The following is a 22,060-nucleotide window of genomic DNA, read 5'->3' as shown; positions in this document are numbered from 1 at the left end:
GAGAACCAAGCCAACATTCCTATATTTCCTATATTTTCAGATGGCAGACAGTGAGGCTGGCAGGGAGCCTGCCCTGGCCCCGGGTGCGCGCCGCTGCCACCCCGGAGCCGCTTTACATAATTGGCGCCGGGCCGAAGCCCAAACCCCTCCTGCACTCTGCACCCCAACTCTCTGCCATGAGTTCCCTCCCAGAGTCTGCACCCCTCCTGCACCCCAGCCCTGAGCCCCCCCCTGCACTCCGCACCCCAACCCCCTGCCCTGAGCCTCCTGCTGCACCCCTCCTGCACCCCAACTCCCTGCCCTGAGTTCCCTCCCACAGTCCGCACCCCTCCTGCACCCCTGCCCTGAGCCCCCTCCTGCATTCCGCACCCCTCCTGCACCCCAATCCCCTGCCGTGAGCCCCCTGCTGCACCCACACCCCACCTGCACCCTAACCCCCTGCCCTGAGCTCCCTGCCGCACCCTTCCTGCATCCCAACCCCCTTCCCTGAGCACCCTCATACACCCCACACACCTCCTCTGCCCCAATCCCTTGCCCCGAGTCTGTTCCTGCACCCCAATCCTCTCCCACACCCCACACTCCCTCCCGCACTCCAGCCTCCTGCCCCGCATAGAATTTCCCCATCCAGATGTGGCCCTTGGCCCAAAAAGTTTGCCCACCCCTGCTTTAAGCCTCAGAGTACTTCCATTGACTCTTGAGTCGCCATCAGCACTCGATTTGGTTGGGGTCCTGCTTGGTGTTTTGTAGGATAAAGACCTTATTTGCAAGCTCTTTGAAGCAGGGATCTGTCTGCAAACTCCAAGCCATGTGTTTATGTGCCCCAGGGCTTGTAAAAATGGTTTTTGAGTTGGTGACACACGCCCACAATGTGAAACCAGGAGACCTTGATCTTTGCCTGTTTCTCCAGGGCTCTGTTGCACTTGCACCACGTGGGTCCTAAACACTCATTTAAAATCCCCCAAACCAACCACTGGATGTTTCGCTTCCCTTCGTATTCTCAGTGTTGTCACTTGTTTGTTTGTGGGTTTCTTTTGCTGTTTGTGTTGTTTTATTACTTATTGTTACTCTTCTATGTGTGTAAAACATTAGTCAAATTTAGAGTGGACATGGCAGAGAAATTGTATAAGCCTGAGTGAATGCCTCTTACAATCTTTGCAGATACTGGAAAGGACAGTATTAATATTTACAAGGAGAGCATGACTATTTCTAGTTGACGCACAGATCTGTTTAGCATCTTAAGACTGCGCGATGTGTGCAGATAATATGTATGCAAGAGGGTTAGCTTTACAATAGTTAGCTAATGGTACAAATGACTTTTGGAAAGATCATTAAGTGGTCGGCTGAGACCCTCAGCAATTTTCAAGTGGTCCGCGGAAAGAAAAGTTTGAGAACCCCTGCTCTACGCTAACGGTATGAATCTCCTCTCGCACTGGTGAGAATCAGGAGTGACTCCATAGAAGCCAAGGGAACCTGTAAACTGGGGGGAGAGCAGAATTCAGCCCTAAATACTTCGAGGAGCTTCACAGACACCCAGTGTAAAGCAAAGACACACTAAGATGCTCCTTGGCTGGGATGCAGAGGGGAGAGGTAAATTCATTTACACACTCCTTTCCTTCCTGGCCCAGAGAGAAAAGGCCCCATACCTTGTTCCCCACCTTCATGTGACAGCTAGCCCGCAACCCTGGTGCTAGATTGGAGCCAGTGCCCCAGTAGGGTAAAGCCCCTTATCCCATTTCTGAACCACTCAGCCAGCCAGCCAGCCTCCTTCCCTGGGGTCGGATCAGAGCCGGCACGCTCTCTATGGAAAGGCCCCAAATCAATTCCCCGCCCCTGTGGGCCAGCCAGTCCCCCAACCCTGAGGGTGAACTGGAGTCAACACTCCCGAGACGGGAAAGGCCCCATATCCGATTAACCCAACCCCCCCCACACCAACCTCTTGTTTGGCTTCTGGGACCTACAACATGATTTGCTGACTGCTACAGGGGCGTGTTTTCTCTTTGTCCTGAAATAGTTCATTTCACACTGGTCACACCCTGTGCTGGGCTTTGGCCATCCCAGCTCTGAGACCGCATCCCTGGGCACCAAGGCTGCTACTGACCATTGCTTTGTGCCGGTTAGTGTCTCAGTGAGGAACTGGGTTGCAGGAGTGGGTGAAGAGAGCTCAGAGACCGTCACCCTTAGGGCTTTTCTGGGGGAGCTCTGGGTGTCTTTCTTATGAGGGGCTGGATCCACAAAAGCCAGTGTGCTGGATGGAGAGCTGCCGGAGTCAGCCAGTCGGAACAGCTAAGGACAGGGGTGGCCCAAGCCTTCTGCCACAAAGGGACTTAGGTGCCTCCTGTTGGTTGCCGTCAGTTGGGCACCTAAGCCTGGTCAGCCCTGCTCACCTAACTCCACCAGAGGTGGAACCCTTGTTCTATGCCCAAGCTCAGTAGTTTGAGCACTGAGTCAGCAAGTGGAAGACCTGACTTCAAATCCCATCTCTATCTGATAGGAGCAGCGAGGGGCACCCAGGTCTCCTACATCCCAGTTGGGTGCCCTGGGTGGGGCAGTCTCAATTGCCCCTGCTGGTGCTGTTCCACTTTGCATAAATCATTAAACATTAATTGCACCCGGGAGAGTGATGCTGCAGGCTGGTGGTCAGGGCACCCACCTGTGAGATCAGGGTTCAAATTCCCAGTTCCAATGATTTAACCAAACTGGAGCATCTTGAACCGGAGAGATGGAGAGCGACCCACAGCAGAAGATCCCCTGACAATGATTTACAAGCTTTCAGTAGAGATCTCACTGCTATGCTTCCTGGATAAATGTCATAAAATCAGTGTATTCGGTGTGGTGAGTTTGTCAGGTCTGAGACAGGACTTGCTTGTAAATAACAGTGACTCCTTTGCCAATTGGCACCAATGAGCTTTTGTCACGCATGCACTGAGCTATACCGTCCCACTCTGATAGAACAGAAAGGCCAGCACAAAAAATAGAGAAAGGAACAATAAAATACGAAAATGACAATGGTTGGAACTCTCCATTTCTCTCAGTTTTTGGATTGATGGGTACTAGGAGCTGTCGCTACAGTTGAGGGACCAGGCGATCAGACAGGTGGCTCAGCCCTCCATACAAGCAGCTTTCTCACATACAGGGAGATGGGTCAAAATTGGAATTGATGTCATGACTTGCTTCCCATAGGGGATCAATCTGTCTAAGGCTATGTCTACACTTCAAACACTGGAAGTATTCTTCTGACAACCTAACACTGTCTACACTGGGGCTCAGGTCACATTAACTACTTCTCTCAGTGGAGTGGATTTTTCACACCCCTGAGAGATGGGGCTATGTCAACATAGCTTTTCAGCGTAGACCAGCTTTAGATGGCTTTTTGATATGAAAGGCAATGGAGTTCAGCCTTTTCCTTCATATTGATGGTTGACAATGGCGGTTTTCCGACCTCCTGGACACATCCTATGACAGATGTCATGCCTCTCTGTTGCAAATTAGAGAAGTGGGGAAGCCAGTGACCCTTACAGTGTAAGTGGGCAAAAAGTTACACAACTTGTCTCGAGTAGTTTTCCTTTTAATAGAAACTGATTTTGAGGCTAAGCAAAATAAGTTCTATTTGAAATACAAAAAATTAAAAAATATATTAGGCCAATATTCTCTTATACGCTCTCTCTCACACACATTCTCCCAGCCCAACCTTTGGAGCAAGGTTTTCTACCAGAACTTCTTACACTACAGGGGGTAAATTAAATCAAATTAACTTTTCAAGACTAGCCATCACTTCCTGTACAACTAAAAAAAAAACAAGACGACTTTCAGTATTCCAAAATCATTCAGATTATCACACAATTAGTCTCTTACTCTTTAACCAATAATGTCACCTATAATTTCATTTTCATTGGTAACAATAACATATTCAAAGATTACAAATTCTTGTCATATGTTGGGATTAAAAGAAAACTCATTGCCAACAACTGAACCTTGGCTCAAGTTGTGGTTTGTCCCAAAGTAGGTCCCAACCACTTCTGGGAGTTCATATATCTCAGGATCTTCTGCCATGTGTGTTGGTGGAAGAGGTCTCCTTTGTGGGAAGGTTTGCATCATGAGGAAAAATACCTCTTTTCTCACCTTTTAATCTTTCAAAGTAGGAGGAGGTAGAGGAGAAGTGATGCAAATGCATAAAACACAAAAGAAAACTGTCTGGTCTACACTAAAGACATTTATCGGTATAACTTGCTGGAGGATTCTCCGTACCTTGAAGTCTTTAAACCACGATTTGAGGACTTCAACAGCTCAGAAATAGGTAAGAGGTTTATTACAGGAATGGGTGGGTGAGATTCTGCGGCCTGCGTTGTGCAGGAGGTCAGACTACATGATCATAACGGTCCCTTCTGACCTTAAAGTCTATGAGTCGAACTATATTGCTCAGGGGTGTGAAAAGTCCACACCGCTGAGCAACGTAGTTACGAAGCCCCAGCCCCCCGTGCAGATAGCGCTACATCAACAGGAGAGTTTCTCCTGCCAAGACAGTCGCCGCCGCTTGCGGGGCTGGGCTAATAAAGTCAAGAGGAGAGAGCTCTCCCATTGGCTTAGAGCATCTGTAACAGCAGTGCTGCAGCTGCGCCAGCATCAGCTCCATGGTGCAGTCATAGCGTCAGGCACAAAACCACAGACTCAGGACTCAACATGTGTGTGTCCTGAAGTCTGAAACTGGAGCCCGACACATTCATTGCCTCATTGGTTATCATCATCTCCACCGCCTCAAAGTCCTTGTTACCCAATTGGGTAGCGAGGGTGTGATCCACGGAGAAGGGACATCCTATGAAGCACTCTCTCTTTGGATCAAAATGGTGAAGGATGATAGTTCTCAATCTAACCCTGGTATCCTTTGGAATGGTTATCAGTGACACTAAACTAGTAAGTGGGGTTGTACAAACAATTTTCCTGGTCACCATAGCTTCCTTTACTGGAGTAGAAACCAAGAACTGAGTGTGTACTCTTTTCACCCCTGTTCTTTCCAAATCCTTTACTAAACCACTCAAAATATCAACAGTGTTAGTGAGGAATGGCTCCCCAAGACATGCCCAGCTTTTCTTTAATTTGGTGGCACAGTTTCAGGCAAGGGCCTGGATACAGGGCAGGATCAGAATCTCCGTAAGTTACCAGAGCTGGAGATTCTATTCAAAAATAGCTATTTTTCTGCAGCTATTAGATTGCCCACACTGATTTTATACACATTTTAACACATACAAAGGATAAATTCAACAAAAAACCCACTTCTATTTCCTCACCATCTGTGTCACGAAGGGCAGGATTCCTCATCACATAGGGTTAACTAGGAGAGATCTTTTGTAGGGCCTGGGTTACACATGATTTGGGAACCAAATACATGGGCATTTTGCCTAGTTCAAAATCACTTACGATGGAATTTTCTCCCCAGATCATCTGAGACAATATTGACTTCAACAATTCAACTACACTGTGATCATATGTACTTCCTTCAGTTAGATGAGGTTCTGCTGTTGTTTACTATTTCCGAGTGGAGATTTTAAAATCACTGCTGTTTCTTTGTTAGCGTGTCCAGTAAATTGGAGAGTTCTCTCATGTTGACAGAAATGCACTTGAACTTTCTCCATGTCATCATGGAGGGATGGGGAAAAAGCAAAGCTGAAGTGAGGAATGACCACTTTAGCAAACGGTCATTTGTCTGAAATTCTCCAATAGATCTGAGCTCCATCATATCAAACTGAACTAACATCCAATTGGGTGAGCAAACAGCCCTCAGGACAGATAGAAACCCACATCACAGAGAGAGAATACATGACAGTGAAAGTGTCAAGTGAAATTCCAGAGCAGGTGACGACTGATTATTCAGAATCAGGACAAGAGATTCTCCCAGCACATTCTCCTCTGATCCATTCAAACATACTTCACCCAGCGCTGTCTCAAGAGTCAGTTATGTTATTTTCAACATTTTCAGTATACTAGGATCTGAATAATGGGGGGGGTGGGTCCGAAATGACACTTTTTTTTTCCAGCCCCTGCTTCTCTTCATTTACATATCATTTGAAAAGTTCCCAATATAACTGCTCTTCAGCAACATGAGAACAACTGGCAATGATACAATCTGTATCACTGGTGACTAACAATAACTTTCCAGTAGGAGGAATGGTATAAATGTGATGCTCCCTGGTTCCTGATAGGAAGCGCACACTCAAATTACTCATGGGACAATAAAAAGGACAAATAGGTCCACCTCAAGAGGGCGAACTGCAAAAGGCAAAAATGGGGCACTCATCTGGATAAGCAGAGGGATAACGGTGCAGCAAACAGTTCAAACAGCATTCCAAGTTACTATGTAGGAATCAGGAAAAGTATTAAAGAAAAAAAGTACTGATAGCCCTAGATGTTTTATGGTGTTGATCTCCCTTGCGGATTCTCTGATGGCTAACATGGGCTGAGTGCCAAGAAAAGGTATTCCCACACTCACTGCATTCGTAGGGCCTCTCCTTTGTGTGAATTCTCTGATGACTAGAAAGGGCTGAGCTGCTAGAGAAGGTTTTCCCACACTCACTGCATTTGTAGGGCCTTTCCCCTGTGTGGATTCTCTGATGATTAGAAAGTTCTGATCTTTGAGTCAAGCTTTTCCCACACTCACGGCATTCCTAGGGCCTGTCAAGGTTCCTTCCCCACTGTGAACTCTACGGTACAGATGTGGGGACCTGCATGAAAACCCCCAAAGCTTATTTTTACCAGCTTAGGTTAAAACTTCCCCAAGGTACAAACTAGTTTACCTTTTGCCCTTGGACTTTATTGCTGCCACCACCCAGCGTCTAATAAATATATAACAGGGAAAGAGCCCGCTTGGAAACGTCTTTCCCCAAAAAATCCTCCCCAAACCCTACATCCACTTTCCTGGGGAAGGCTTGATAAAAATCCTCAGCAATTTGCATAAGTGAACACAGATCCAAACCCTTGGATCTTAAGAACAATGAAAAAAGCAAGCAGGGTCTTAAAAGAAGAATTTTAATTGAAGGAAAAAAGTAAAAGAATCACCTCTGTAAAATCAGGATGGTAAATACCTTACAGGGTAATCAGGTTCAAAACACAGAGAATCCCTCTAGGCAACACCTTAAGTTACAAAAAGACACAAAAACAGGAATCTACATTCCATTCAGCACAGCTTATTTTATCAGCCTTTTCAACAAAACAGAATCTAACGCACATCTAGCTAGATTACTTACTAAGTTCTAAGACTCCATTCCTTTTCTGTTCCCGGCAAAAGCATCACACAGACAGAGCCTTTGTTTCTCCCCCCATGCAGCTCTGAAAGTATCTTCTCTCCTCATTGGTCATTTTGGTCATGTGCCAGCGAGGTTATCCTAGCTTCTTAACTCTTTTCTGGTGAAAGGGCTTTTCCTCCGGCAGGGAGGCATTTTAAAGGTGTTTACCTTTCCCTTTATATTTATGGCAGAGCCTCTCCCGTGTGTGGATTCTCTGATGCTGGAAAAGCTGTGATCTTTGAGTGAAGCTTTTCCCACACTTACTACATTTGTAGGGCCTCTCCCCTGTGTGGATTCTCTGATGATTAGAAAGGGCTGATCTTCTACTGAAGCTTTTCCCACACTCACTGCATTTGTAGGGCCTCTCCCCTGTGTGGATTCTCTGACGATTAGAAAGAACTGATTTTTGAGTGAAGCTTTTCCCACACTCACTGCATTTATAGGGCCTATCCCCTGGGTGGATTTTCTGATGTTTAGAAAGGGCTGAGCTCCTAATGAACGTTTTCCCACACTCACTGCATTCATAGGGCCTCTCCCCTCTGTGGATTCTCTGATGGTGAAAAAGGTGTGATCTTTGAATGAAGCTTTTCCCACACTCACTGCATTCATAGGGCCTCTCCCTTGTGTATTCTCTGATGATTAGAAAGGGCTGAGCTGCTAGTGAGGCTTTTCCCACATTCACTGCATTCGTAGGGCCTCTCCCCTGTGTGGATTCTCTGATGCTGAAAAAGGCTTGATCTTTGAATGAAGTTTTTCCCACACTCAGTGTATTCATAGGGCCTCTCCCTGGTGTGGATTCTCTGATGGTGAAAAAGGCCTGATGTTTGAATGAAGGTTTTTCCACATTCACTGCATTCATAGGGCCTCTCCCCTGTGTGGATTCTCTGATGCTGAAAAAGGGTTGATCTTTGAATGAAGCTTTTCCCACACTCACTGCATTCGTAGGGCCTGTCCCCGGTGTGGATTTTCTGATGCTGAAAAAGGGCTGATCTTTGAATGAAGCTTTTCCCACACTCACTGCATTCGTAGGGCCTTTCCCCTGTGTGGATTCTCTGATGATTAGAAAGGGCTGATCTTTGAGTGAAGCTTTTCCCACACTCACTGCATTCGTAGGGCCTCTCCCCTGTGTGGATTCTCTGATGCTGAAAAAGGCCTGATCTTTCAATGAATCTTTTCCCACACTCACTGCATTCATAGGGCCTCTCCCCTGTGTGGATTCTCTGATGTTTAGAAAGGCCTGGTCTTTGAATGAAGCTTTTCCCACACTCACTGCATTTGTAGGGCCTCTCCCCTGTGTGGATTCTCTGATGATTAGAAAGGGCTGAGCTCCAAATGAAGGTTTTCTCACACTCACTGCATTTGTAGGGCCTTTTCCCTGTGTGGATTCTCTGATGAGTAGAAAGGTCTGAGCTCCTAGTGAAGCTTTTCCCACACTCATGGCATTCATAGGGCCTCTCCCCTGTGTGGATTCTCTGATGTACAGAACGGTCTGAGCTCCTGGTGAAGCATTTTCCACACTCACTGCATTCGTAGGGTCTCTCACCTATGTGGATTCTCTGATGATTTGAAAGGACTGATTTTTGAGTGAAGCTTTTCCCACACTCACGGCATTCATAGGGCCTCTCCCCTGTGTGGATTCTCTGATGAGTAGAAAGGGCTGAGCTGCTACTGAAGCTTTTCCTACACTCACTGCATTCATTAGTCCTCTCCCCGGTGTAGGTTCTCTGTTGATTAGAAAGGGCTGAGCTGCAAGTGAAGCTTTTCCCAGACTCACTGCATTCGTCGGGCCTCTCCCCTGTGTGGATTCTCTGATGATTAGAAAGGGCTGATCTTTGAGTGAAGCTTTTCCCACACTCACTGCATGTATTTTTCCTCCTTCTCCTGAGGATTTCCTGCTGGGTTGTGGTTTCCTTGAGGCCCTGCTGAGTTCCCCGACAAGAAATAAATTTACCCATTTTCTCCAATGGCTGGTTTCCCTGCTCTCTTTCTGGTCTGTGATGAATCGCAAAGGATTTTCCCTGCTTATGACTCCTGGACACGCTTCTTTTCCATCTTTGCGATAATTCTCTGTGTTTATCCACTTGTTCAACATTTTCCTGCTGAGAATTCTGCTCCTCTTTCTCACAAAGAATTGCATCACCTGCTATGATAGAGATAGAAACCTCAAACAGGGATGGAAAGGGGAAGACCAAACGAAAACAAGTGCTGGAGAGGGGTCAAATAAAAATAAGGTACTGAACCTCCCCAAACTCTTCCACCAAATAGGAGAGAGGAGGGGGATCAATTCAACCTTCACATCCCATCCAAATTCACAGGGGGAAGGGAGGAAACTTGTGCCTGGTGTCTGCTAGGATCTATAGGAAGCCATGAGCTATACTTACCCTGAGGATACGACCCCTGCTAGAGACAATAATGAACTGAGAGACCTCCCAAGACTTTGTAGGGTATCCCAGAGGTTTCCTTCAGGCACTTATAGATTCTGAGTTGGTTTAATGTTTCCTCACCTGTGCAGGGAGCTCTGAGGATCTCTCTTTCCTCTGGGACCCATGGCTCTTCCCCTTGTTCCAGCTGGGAGATCACATCAGGTTTGGAAACTGGAATCCCTGCTCCGATGAAAGAAAACAAAGGACTTCAGTTGATGTCACAAGACTTTGTCATGAAAAAACAAACATTCTATTAATTGAACTTCAGTGCTTAGTGTGACCTGGTGTGCCTGGGGCAGTCCCTCACTGAAAAGGCCAAGGTCAGGGCAGGCTGAAAAAGGGATAGCATATGCTCCCCGAACTGGTGGTTAACACTGAAGTTAAACTCACCGACCAGTCACAAACTGCTTCTCATCACCCACACTGGTTACCGAGAAGCTGAAAAAAGCAATCACACAGCCCTCTTTATTGCATTCCAGTTCTCTGACTCCCAGTCAGCACCTAGGTCCACTGTAGTCAGAGGTTATTTAAAAACTCTGCTCACAAACAAAATGTTCTTCTGATCCCAAAGGGTTAGCATCAGTACCAGGTCACGATAGATTTGGATCTTACCCAAAATACCATGCTGCCAGCCAATCCTTTGGCATCTAAACTAAAGGTTTAAACAAAAGAAAGACAGAAAGAAGTGAAATGGGAAAGCAGTCACGTACATTCCGAAATCTGTATATAAGGTTCTTAGCAGTACTGGTGAGTTAGTGGCTTGAAAGTCCATCTGGAACACAGCCACAGCTTGGATGGGTCATTCAGTCCTTTGTTCAAGGCTTCAGTTTGTAGAGAAGTTGCTCCAGAGGTAGGAAGAGGGATTGAAGACTAAAAGGAGATGATGCAGCTACCCTTTATATGCCTTTTGCCATGTGGCTTATACTTCCTGTGCCCCAAACACAAGTTTCACAGTACATGGCATGGAAAAGCCTTGGAGTTCTCAGTACACAGGCGGACCCCTGCATGTCTTGCTGACTCAATAGGTGTATCCCCTTGGTCCTTTCCATGGGCTCATTGTACAGCTGATGACCCTGGACGGGCCATCGAACAGGCTAGGCAGTGCTGATGCCAACATGTCTGGGGGTGTCACCCAGAAACACTACACAAGTCTGGAAATACAAATATACCCTACATCTCTATATCTCACAATAGAAAGGTGATACAAACAGAAACAAAATCATCATACTTGGAAAATCATAACATTTTCCCTGACAGCTTACATGGCACATCTAGCAGGATTCATTGCAATTTTATCATATTGGTATTAATAAAATAATAATAATATAAAGAGTCTCACAATTCCACATAGTGTCACACTTATTAAACCAGTGAATTCCCAGGACCAGCTCCCCAGGTCCTTTAAGATGCCAAATGCCCACATACCTACTGGGAACACACACAGAGAGACATTGGGTCAGTCTGTACCCCTATGTTCACTCTTCTGGAAAATTATGATCAATTTGGGACATAGTATGGCTTGTGAGATATCATTTGAAATCACATAATCTACTGAATATTATCCTCCTGTTAAAATGTGGAGCAACACTGTAAGTAAAGTTATGAGATTTTCCTGTATGATATTACTGAAAAGTTATAATTTTGCAGAACACCCACAGACCAGTTCACTCAGAGGCAGCAAGGCAAACAGCTGGTCAAATAGCCATTCTCCGGCAGTGGGAAGGTGTGAAGAAGACATTTACATTCCTTCAAAGGGACCACTTGAAGCTCATATCGACAACAGACAGCCTGTCACCATCACTCAGCTGAGAACTGAAGTTGTTTCTAGTACAAAGGACTGAAGTATAAAAAGAAGTGAGAAAAATGCTTGAGACTCTCTCTCTCTCCCCTCCCTACTGTTCATGACAACTCCTGAAGAAGTGAACTTGGGCGGCAGGGGCAGGTTAGGGGAGTCCTGGCTGAAAGGACAGCCACCAGCCTGTCTCAACATATGGTGAGAGAAACATTTGCTTTGAATCCGTTTTAGCTTGTTAAGTTAGATGTTAGTTTCTGTTTTATCTTGCATTTCTTTTCTAAACAATTATGACTTTTAGGCCTCATTACCTGTAGTCACTTAAAATCTTTTTTTTTTCAGTAGTTAAGAATTTGGTTTTATTGTTTTATGTAACCAGTGTGTTTGGATTAAAGTGGGTTGGAAACTCCATCTGGAATAACGAGGCTGGTGCATGTCATTTTCCACTGATGAAATCACAGACTTTGTATGAGTTTGCATTGTTCAGCAGTGTGCTGGACAATGCAAGATGCACATTTCTGGGGGAAAGTCTGGGAGCAGAGAATTTTCTGAGGTTCTCCTGTGGTGTACTGTAATTTGAGCGTCGCTGACTAGCAGCAGTCAATACTGTGAAGCTGGGAGCGAGTTACATGCTGGAGACTGTGTGTTAACCGCCCAGGAGTGGCTGTTCTCACAGTAAAGCAGTGTAAAAGGCACCGCAGGTTGGGGAACTGAGGAGAAACAGCTGTTCAACAGTCCAGGTTGTACTGTGGTTAACGTCACAGACACTCAATTTCAAAGAGTCTCCGAAAACACAGAGAAAGTAAATCCATGTTCCAGAAATAGAAGACTCCAGACAGAGGGCAAGTCTCCCTGGCATTGCTTCTTGCTGACAGAAAAGTCCAGAGACAATGAGTCAGTCCTGGGGAAGCCGGGAACAGTAAGCGTGGGCTGGTGGGGTTCAGTGGAGAAAGGGAACAGGAAGGGTAGGGATATTACTGAATGCAGGAGCTCAGCAGTACTAGATGTCAGGATAGCATGTATTGTAGCCCATTGGAAAACATTATCCCAACTATACATATAAAATGATAGGGTCTAAATTAGCTGTTTCCACTCAAGAGCGGGATCTTGGAGTCCTTGTGGAGAGTTCTCTGAAAACGTTCACTCAAGGTGCAGAGGCAGTCAAAAAGCAAACAGAATGTTGGGAATCATTAAGAAAGGGATCGATAAGAAGACAGAAAATATCATATTGCTTCTCTATAAATCCATGGTACGCCCACATCTTGAATATTGCATGCAAATGTGGTTCCACATCTCAAAAAAGAAAGACTGGAATCGGAAGAGGTTCAGAAAAGGGAAAAAATATGATTAGGAGTATGGAAGAACTTCCGTATGAGGAGAGATGAAAAAGACTGGGCCTTTTCAGCTTAGAAGAGACAAAAGGGGGATATGAGAGAGGTCTATAAAATCATGGCCACTCTCGAAAGACAGGACACTGGGCTACATGGACCTTTGGTCTGACCCAGCGTGGCCGCTCTTATGTACTAGGGAATCTAGTGAGCCCAGTGTAACGGGAGGGAGTAGGAAAATCCCTGGGTGTGGAGAACACTGGGAAATTAGAAGCTATAATTCAGGAGCAACCGATGCTAATTAGTCTAGAAAAGCAGAATGTGAAAGATAAGAATCGGGGTCATGTGACAATGAGGTAATCAAAAATCCAAGGAGCCTGCAGAGAAGAGAGGTGGTGGCTATCACACGTGCAGATGGAGAAGCAAGACTCTCCATGTCTCAGGAAGTTTCACTACCAACATAAGCCATTTTCACACGCTACAGTGCAATCCAGACCAGGGAGGACTTGTGTCATCTGTAATCCTGGGTGAGATTCAATGTTCTGCTGTTAGAGCTCCCCTGTCTGGATACCCCCAGCCAGCATTCAAGGACGCACTGGGTGTCTGTGTGATAAGTAGCCCTGGACCAGCAGCTCTGACTCCAGCAGCCTGCTTGTTACACCCCAAGCACATTCTGGTTCGGGTGGAGGAGGCTCAGGGTTTCAGAGAAGGCCGGGGGTAGGAAACTTCTGTTGGTTATGCTGGACCTAAGCCCCAGTTTTACTTGAGCAAAAAGACATATCTCACACTGTGCGATACTGCTCCTGTGCTCTGTTCCCAAAGTGTTCTTCAGCAGGGGAAGGTCTCTGGTCGTGTGTATGTGTGTGTGTTACTAGCATTTTGAGGTGATACTGAAACAGGACAGAGCAGAGATGCCATTGTGGGGTGGCGTGAACCGTATCTCTTCATTTCCCCTTCCAAGAACTGAGGGGATGGGAATCCTTACCCTGCCAGGTCACATTCTTATAGTTCTCCTGCATGACATCTCTGTAGAGAGCTCTCTGAGCAGGGTGCAGCAGAGCCCACTCTTCCCTGGTGAAATACACAGCCACCTCCTCGAAGGTCACCGGACCCTGAGAGAGCAAAAGTCCAACACTCAGTACCTGCTGCCCTACTATTTGTGTGGGAGAGGAGCCAATCAAATGGAAGCTCTGGGTGGATCACAGTCAGAGTCCCACCCCCACCTCGCTCAGAGCATCCTGGAACCACCAGGGTGAGGGGACGAAGAGAGAGCCCCTCCTCTCTCCCACCAGATCCATCACATACCTACTAGCCACAGACTGATACAGGAAATGGAGCCCCCGTCATATCTCACGGCACCCGCTGCTTAGTCGGGTCAGGCTCCCACACTATGAGTCTGGTTAGTTTTCCTAGCCCCATGTAGGTGGGTTATTTTCTCTTCAACAAATTAGAGCATTTCCATCTCCCAACTTCATGGGTCTGGTCCCAGAATCTAGGCCACTTATTAAATAACTCCCAGCAGGTTTGCCACCCCGTGTCTTCCTCCCTTTCTCCACCTTGTGGATTTCCTGCCCCGGACCATCCTCCAAACCAGATTGCGCAAACCTTCCCGTCTCTGGTGTATTTGCTGTCCCTCTCCCTCCAGAAGGAACCCACCAAAACTCCCCAATAATCCGTACCTGAGCTGGCTCCACTGCAGCCATTACTCTTCCCTGTCCCATGGGAGGATGGGAGGAGCTGGAGTGAAGCATGGACGTCGTTCTGCAGCCTGGGAGGGTGAGAAGCGTAATTGTGGGGGTTTCAGAACAGGCTTTAGTTAATTTCACATCAGAATTCCCCCAGGGCCCTTTCCCTGCAGACAGACATCCTAGATTCTGCCGTGCTGGAAAAATGCTTGAGCTCTTTATTTCAGTGTAGACCTGGCCCCTCCTGCCAGGCTAAGCCCACAGAGACATTTTTAACCTCCCTTCTCCCTCCCCCCACCCCGTAACAAAGTCTCTCAACACAATGCTAGAAAAGAGCAGAACCAAAGGAGTCACTCTGGGGGATTCCCTCAGAGACTGACCCCACGGGAACCACAACCGTGCAGGGGGAATATGGAGTCAGGATCTGGCTTTTCCTCTGTCTGATGCTTTTCTCGTTCACTGGAAAGTGATTCTGCCCAGGGATGCTGCAACACATGTGTCTGGGTGGAGTAGAGCTGGAAATCTCTCTTCCCACTCATTTCTACCACTGCCCCTTTCAGTCTCTCCTTCCCCGTCCCTGCCTCTCTGGCTGGGAAAGTCCCATTCCTGGGTTCCTTGGAATCCCACCGCTGGATTTTCTCCCGGCAACTGCTAATGGAAGGAGAAATGAGGAGGCGCTGTTTGTGCAGAGTCACTTTCTTGCCAGTCCCCAGCACTTTCCCTGAGGTCTTTCAGTTACATGAACTTTGTGGCTCAGATTTTGTATTAACAGAGCCCAGGTCTACTCCAAGGGGCTAGTACCAGCTGGAGAAAGTCAGTACCTGGGCCGGGCAGAGAAGAAGCTTTAATTAAGGTCACTTCCCAGCACAGAAGCCCCGCTAGGGTAGCAGCGGCTGCTAAACCTGGTCTCCCGGATCACAATGGAGGCTGCAGCGTCTGACCCAGGAAGCTGAACCCCAAAATCCTTAGGAGAGAGGGACAGAGCTTTTGAGCAGCCTTCCCTCCTTTAGCTCTCTGGGGAGAGCAGCTAATGAGAGCACCTCCTTACAGGGAGAATTGCTAATCTCATTTGCCCCACTGTTCATCTGGAGTCACTCCTTGTCTTTCCATACAGTGAGTCTGGATTAACAATGGTCTCAATGAAACCAGATTTCACAAAGGATGAGTCCAGAATGCTGTGGAAGAGGTCATTGTGTGGCAGTGCTAACCCCCTTCCCACCACCCTCACCCCCCACATCTAGGAGAAGGACTCGGGGCACAAATTTAGTAGCAGCCCCCAGAGCCTCTGCCATGCCCTTTGCCTGGGACCCCCCTCCTCCCATTTTGCAAATTAGAGAGAGGAAAGTGGAAAATCAGAGGGATTTTATATCAGTTGTTGATAGGAGGTAAAATCCAAGTGTATTTCACATCAATATTTGAAAAATGAATACAGAGGAAAAGGGCAACAATTGCAAACATTTTATTTCCATGTTGAAGAATCTGAGAAAAGGTGTAAATCTGAGATTTTCTTAGTATTTTATAATTCAGGGAGAGAGGGAAAATCTCAGGGCATATTCAATTAGAAATAGACAACTAGAGAAAAAGTGGGGCAAATGTTTAGGGTATTTCATAACAATCTTTGAGATCTGCAAAGAATACGTGTCACAAAGTAAGTAATTGATAACATGAGAAAAAAGATCAGAGAGAATTTTATATTGCTATGAAATAACTAGTTGGAAAAGGGGGACTGTTTGACTGGATTTTATATGACTCTGCAATACATAAACAGAAAGTGATGGTTCCCCGTCTGCCACCATTCACAGGGGCAGCAGGGAGCCCTTTGAGGCGGCGATTTAAGAGGGCAGAGGAGGAGGAGGAGCTGGAAAGCTTCCTGGGTGAGGGAAGGGGGCAGCAGTGGGGGATGGGCAGGTGAGGGTCAACTGATAACTGGGGGCAACTGTGTTGGCAGTTTGGGGCCAGCAAGTGGGATTGGGAAACCGGGGTCTGGGCAGTCTCCACGGGGGGCACTTGCTCCACCCTTCCCCCACCCTGGCAGAGAAGAGGCATCTCATCCCATCCCCACTCCAGGGATAGCCATGTTTTGGGCACCGACTCAGGGAACAATTTCTGACCTAAAGGAGGACAAATCGCTGCAGATAAAATGGGTGGGAAAATGCCCCACACCGGAGATGTTAAATTGACATTTGAGAAAAGGGGAAGAACTGGAGAGAATTTGTATCAGGGTGTGGGCGGCACGAGCGGGGAAAGGATCCAATTCCCTCACCTCCCGCCCTCCCCTTCTCCCCCGGGGATTTCCCGAGGCTGCAAAGGGACGGTTCAAGCCCCCCCCGGCCTCCCCCCCCCCCACAGGAGCCCCCCGGGTCCCGGCGGCGCGGGGCAGGGCCTGGCTGCGGCTCCCCTGGGGCTGGGCAGCCCCGAGGCGTCTCCCAGGTGCGGCCCGTGAAGCGGCCCCGCGGAGGAACGAGCTCCTGGCCGCAGCTCGGGGCCGGGCCGCCCCCGGGGGGGCCGCTCGCTGCCCCCGTCCCCTCCCGGGCCTGCCCGGGCCCTGTTGCCGGCAGAGAGCGGCCCCCCAGCCCGGCCCCGCGGTGTCGGGGTCTCCCAGCCTCGCCCATTAACCCGCTGCCCCGTCCAGACACCGCCCCGGGGGCGCTGGGCTCCTGCTGGGGCAGCAGCTCCGAGCCCCCCCCGGGCGCGGCCCCCCCGGGAGCAGGTCCCGGCGCCGCCCGATGCCGGGTCCCCGCGGACACTGGGGCAGCGTCACCGCCCCGCGCCCGGGGCTCGCTCCGGTACCTGGAGGCGGCAGCTCGGCAGCGGGGCGGGCAGGGCCCGGGGCGGCCCCAGCGGGAGCAGGGCGCGGGCCGGGCGCGGGGGGGTTAATGAAGGTCGCCCCGGCACAGACCCTCCCGCTCAGCCCGGTCCCGCACAGCCGGTGAGCTCTGCCTCTGCGCACGCGCCACTCCCGCCCGCCTGCATCTGCGCATGCCCAGAGCTCGAGCGGCACAAAACGCTTCCCCGCCTTGGGAGAGGCGCCAACGGCCACGCGCGAGCCCGGCTCGGTCTCCCCGATCAGACGTCACTTCCGCTAGTGGGAGAGTCAGGAACTACATCTCCCAGCCGGCCCCGGGCGCGCTTCCGCCTTCTCCAGCTTCGGTCCGGGCAGGTGCCGGGATCAGCCTGATTCCCTCGGGCCCCCCCCGAGCCGGCGCCTCTCACCCCCGCCCCCCCCGCGGCCCGGTGCTGGGGCTCCCGGGGGCGCCGCAGGCCGAGGGGCGGATTCTGCCCCGCGTCGGAACGTGCCCCCGGGGGCAGGTGTCGAGCCGGGCGGGCTCTGTGAGATCGCTCCCCGGGGTCGCCGCTGCCGGCGGGGAGCCGGTCTCGGCCCGGGCCGCCGGCGGCCGGGAGACCCTGGCCAGTAGGAGGTGCTCTGTGCACTGGAGAGCTAATTCCCTCGGAGCCGCTGCGCCGGTGAGTCTCCACCTCGCTCCAGGGCCGCTGGCTCAGAGGAGATTTTCTGGCCAGAAGCACCAGGAGAGCAATGTGTGTGCAATATAACTATGTTAACCCCCCTCTCCCTATTGCTTCCCAGGTCATGAGGGTAAAAGAACTAACCCGCTGGATACCAGTAATATTCTAAACTTTCACTTTTCTTTGTGGGTCGATTGGACAAATCTGTACAAGCTAATGAAGAAAAATAACCCAATTAGCCAACTGACTGAAATCACACAGGCCCGGGTTCAGACACGCAGTTTGGCTAGTTTACATCAGGGATCTGAAATAGAAAGAGTATCTGCACAAGCCGAACAAATTATAGCACGCCACTGGATCTAACTCTGAGTTGTGAAGAATATGTACGAAGGCTGTAACAACCAACAGGAATGCACTTTTATCTAGAAAACCATGATTACATCAAGTCTTCATGACTAGAGATTTAAATCAATTTGATTGAAATGAAATCCACCATGGTTTATGGCCAGTATCGCAGCCTTTTTTACACATTTATTACCCACGAAATCTGAATTGACACTTTCTCTGCATGACAAGATGCTTCGTCGCCATTCTCAAAATACCCATTAGACAAACACTTGATACCGAACACATTTTTTGGAGTAGAGAGAACCAAGCCAACATTCCTATATTTCCTATATTTTCAGATGGCAGACAGTGAGGCTGGCAGGGAGCCTGCCCTGGCCCCGGTGCGCGCTGCTGCCACCCCGGAGCCGCTTTACATAATTGGCGCCGGGCCGAAGCCCAAACCCCTCCTGCACTCTGCACCCCAACTCTCTGCCATGAGTTCCCTCCCAGAGTCTGCACCCCTCCTGCACCCCAGCCCTGAGCCCCCCCCTGCACTCCGCACCCCAACCCCCTGCCCTGAGCCTCCTGCTGCACCCCTCCTGCACCCCAACTCCCTGCACTGAGTTCCCTCCCACAGTCCGCACCCCTCCTGCACCCCTGCCCTGAGCCCCCTCCTGCATTCCGGCACCCCTCCTGCACCCCAATCCCCTGCCGTGAGCCCCCTGCTGCACCCACACCCCACCTGCACCCTAACCCCCTGCCCTGAGCTCCCTGCCGCACCCTTCCTGCATCCCAACCCCCTTCCCTGAGCACCCTCATTCACCCCACACACCTCCTCTGCCCCAATCCCTTGCCCTGAGCCTGTTCCTGCACCCCTAATCCTCTCCCACACCCCACACTCCCTCCCGCACCCCAGCCTCCTGCCCCGCATAGAATTTCCCCATCCAGATGTGGCCCTTGGCCCAAAAAGTTTGCCCACCCCTGCTTTAAGCCTCAGAGTACTTCCATTGACTCTTGAGTCGCCATCAGCACTCGATTTGGTTGGGGTCCTGCTAGGTGTTTTGTAGGATAAAGACCTTATTTGCAAGCTCTTTGAAGTCAGGGATCTGTCTGCAAACTCCAAGCCATGTGTTTATGTGCCCCAGGGCTTGTAAAAATGGTTTTTGAGTTGGTGACACACGCCCACAATGTGAAACCAGGAGACCTTGAACTTTGCCTGTTTCTCCAGGGCTCTGTTGCACTTGCACTGCGTGGGTCCTAAACACTCATTTAAAATCCCCCAAACCAACCACTGGATGTTTCGCTTCCCTTCGTATTCTCAGTGTTGTCACTTGTTTGTTTGTGGGTTTGTTTTGCTGTTTGTGTTGTTTTATTACTTATTGTTACTCTTCTATGTGTGTAAAACATTAGTCAAATTTAGAGTGGACATGGCAGAGAAATTGTATAAGCCTGAGTGAATGCCTCTTACAATCTTTGCAGATACTGGAAAGGACAGTATTAATATTTACAAGGAGAGCATGACTATTTCTAGTTGACGCACAGATCTGTTTAGCATCTTAAGACTGCGCGATGTGTGCAGATAATATGTATGCAAGAGGGTTGGCTTTACAATAGTTAGCTAATGGAACAAATTACTTTTGGAAAGATCATTAAGTGGTCAGCTGAGTCCCTCAGCAATTTTCAAGTGGTCCGCGGAAAGAAAAGTTTGAGAACCCCTGCTCTACGCTAACGATATGAATCTCCTCTCACACTGGTGAGAATCAGGAGTGACTCCATAGAAGCCAAGGGAACCTGTAAACTGGGGGGAGAGCAGAATTCAGCCCTAAATACTTCGAGGAGCTTCACAGACACCCAGTGTAAAGCAAAGACACACTAGGATGCTCCTTGGCTGGGATGCAGGGGGGAGAGGTAAATTCATTTACACACTCCTTTCCTTCCTGGCCCAGAGAGAAAAGGCCCCATACCTTGTTCCCCACCTTCATGAGACAGCTAGCCCGCAACCCTGGTGCTAGATTGGAGCCAGTGCCCCAGTAGGGTAAAGCCCCTTATTCCATTTCTGAACCACTCAGCCAGCCAGCCAGCCCCCTTCCCTGGGGTCGGATCAGAGCCGGCACGCTCTCTATGGAAAGGCCCCAAATCAATTCCCCGCCCCTGTGGGCCAGCCAGTCCCCCAACCCTGAGGGTGAACTGGAGTCAACACTCCCGAGACGGGAAAGGCCCCATATCCGATTAACCCAACCCCCCCCACACCAACCTCTTGTTTGGCTTCTGGGACCTACAACATGATTTGCTGACTGCTACAGGGGCGTGTTTTCTCTTTGTCCTGAAATAGTTCATTTCACACTGGTCACACCCTGTGCTGGGCTTTGGCCATCCCAGCTCTGAGACCGCATCCCTGGGCACCAAGGCTGCTACTGACCATTGCTTTGTGCCGGTTAGTGTCTCAGTGAGGAACTGGGTTGCAGGAGTGGGTGAAGAGAGCTCAGAGACCGTCACCCTTAGGGCTTTTCTGGGGGAGCTCTGGGTGCCTTTCTTATGAGGGGCTGGATCCACAAAAGCCAGTGTGCTGGATGGAGAGCTGCCGGAGTCAGCCAGTCGGAACAGCTAAGGACAGGGGTGGCCCAAGCCTTCTACCACAAAGGGACTTAGGTGCCTCCTGTTGGTTGCCGTCAGTTGGGCACCTAAGCCTGGTCAGCCCTGCTCACCTAACTCCACCAGAGGTGGAACCCTTGTTCTATGCCCAAGCTCAGTAGTTTGAGCACTGAGTCAGCAAGTGGAAGACCTGACTTCAAATCCCATCTCTATCTGATAGGAGCAGCGAGGGGCACCCAGGTCTCCTACATCCCAGTTGGGTGCCCTGGGTGGGGCAGTCTCAATTGCCCCTGCTGGTGCTGTTCCACTTTGCATAAATCATTAAACATTAATTGCACCCGGGAGAGTGATGCTGCAGGCTGGTGGTCAGGGCACCCACCTGTGAGATCAGGGTTCAAATTCCCAGTTCCAATGATTTAACCAAACTGGAGCATCTTGAACCGGAGAGATGGAGAGCGACCCACAGCAGAAGATCCCCTGACAATGATTTACAAGCTTTCAGTAGAGATCTCACTGCTATGCTTCCTGGATAAATGTCATAAAATCAGTGTATTCGGTGTGGTGAGTTTGTCAGGTCTGAGAGAGGAGTTGCTTGTAAATAACAGTGACTCGCACCAATGAGCTTTTGTCACACATGCACTGAGCTATACTGTCCCACTCTGATAGAACAGAAAGGCCAGCACAAAAAATAGAGAAAGGAACAATAAGATACTAAAATGACAATGGTTGGAAGTCTCCATGTCTCTCAGTCTTTGGATTGATGGGTACTAAGAGCTGTAGCTACAGTTGAGGGACCAGGCGATCAGACAGCTGGCTCAGCCCTCCACACAAGCGGCTTTCTGACATACAGGAAGATGGGTCAAAATTGGAATTGATGTCATGACTTGCTTCCCATAGGGGATCAATCTGTCTAAGGCTATGTCTACACTTCAAACACTGGAAGTATTCTTCTGACAACCTAACACTGTCTACACTGGGGCTCAGGTCACATTAACTACTTCTCTCAGAGGAGTGGATTTTTCACACCCCTGAGAGATGGGGCTATGTCAACATAGCTGTTCAGCGTAGACCAGCTTTAGATGGCTTTTTGATATGAAAGGCAATGGAGTTCAGCCTTTTCCTTCATATTGATGGTTGACAATGGCGGTTTTCTGACCTCCTGGACACGTCCTAT

General features: G+C 49.2%; 1 protein-coding gene across 1 annotated transcript in view; it reads right to left on the bottom strand.

Moving 5' to 3' along the window:
* Positions 1 to 17,335, bottom strand: part of LOC141998582 (uncharacterized) — a 48,887-nt gene extending 31,552 nt beyond the window's left edge. The window contains 6 exon segments of the mRNA XM_074971453.1: positions 7,494 to 7,888; positions 7,890 to 9,417; positions 9,779 to 9,877; positions 13,803 to 13,929; positions 14,497 to 14,585; positions 17,293 to 17,335. Of these exon segments, the coding sequence (XP_074827554.1) occupies positions 7,494 to 7,888; positions 7,890 to 9,417; positions 9,779 to 9,877; positions 13,803 to 13,929; positions 14,497 to 14,568 (2,221 nt within the window). The 5' untranslated portion in view covers positions 14,569 to 14,585; positions 17,293 to 17,335.
* Positions 17,336 to 22,060: the final 4,725 nt, after the last annotated feature.

This window comes from Natator depressus, chromosome 14 (genome assembly GCF_965152275.1).
Source record: "Natator depressus isolate rNatDep1 chromosome 14, rNatDep2.hap1, whole genome shotgun sequence".
NCBI classification, from domain to species: domain Eukaryota; kingdom Metazoa; phylum Chordata; order Testudines; family Cheloniidae; genus Natator; species Natator depressus.
The sequence above is the reverse complement of the archived record's forward strand: the minus strand, read 5'-3'. Positions and strand labels throughout refer to the sequence as shown.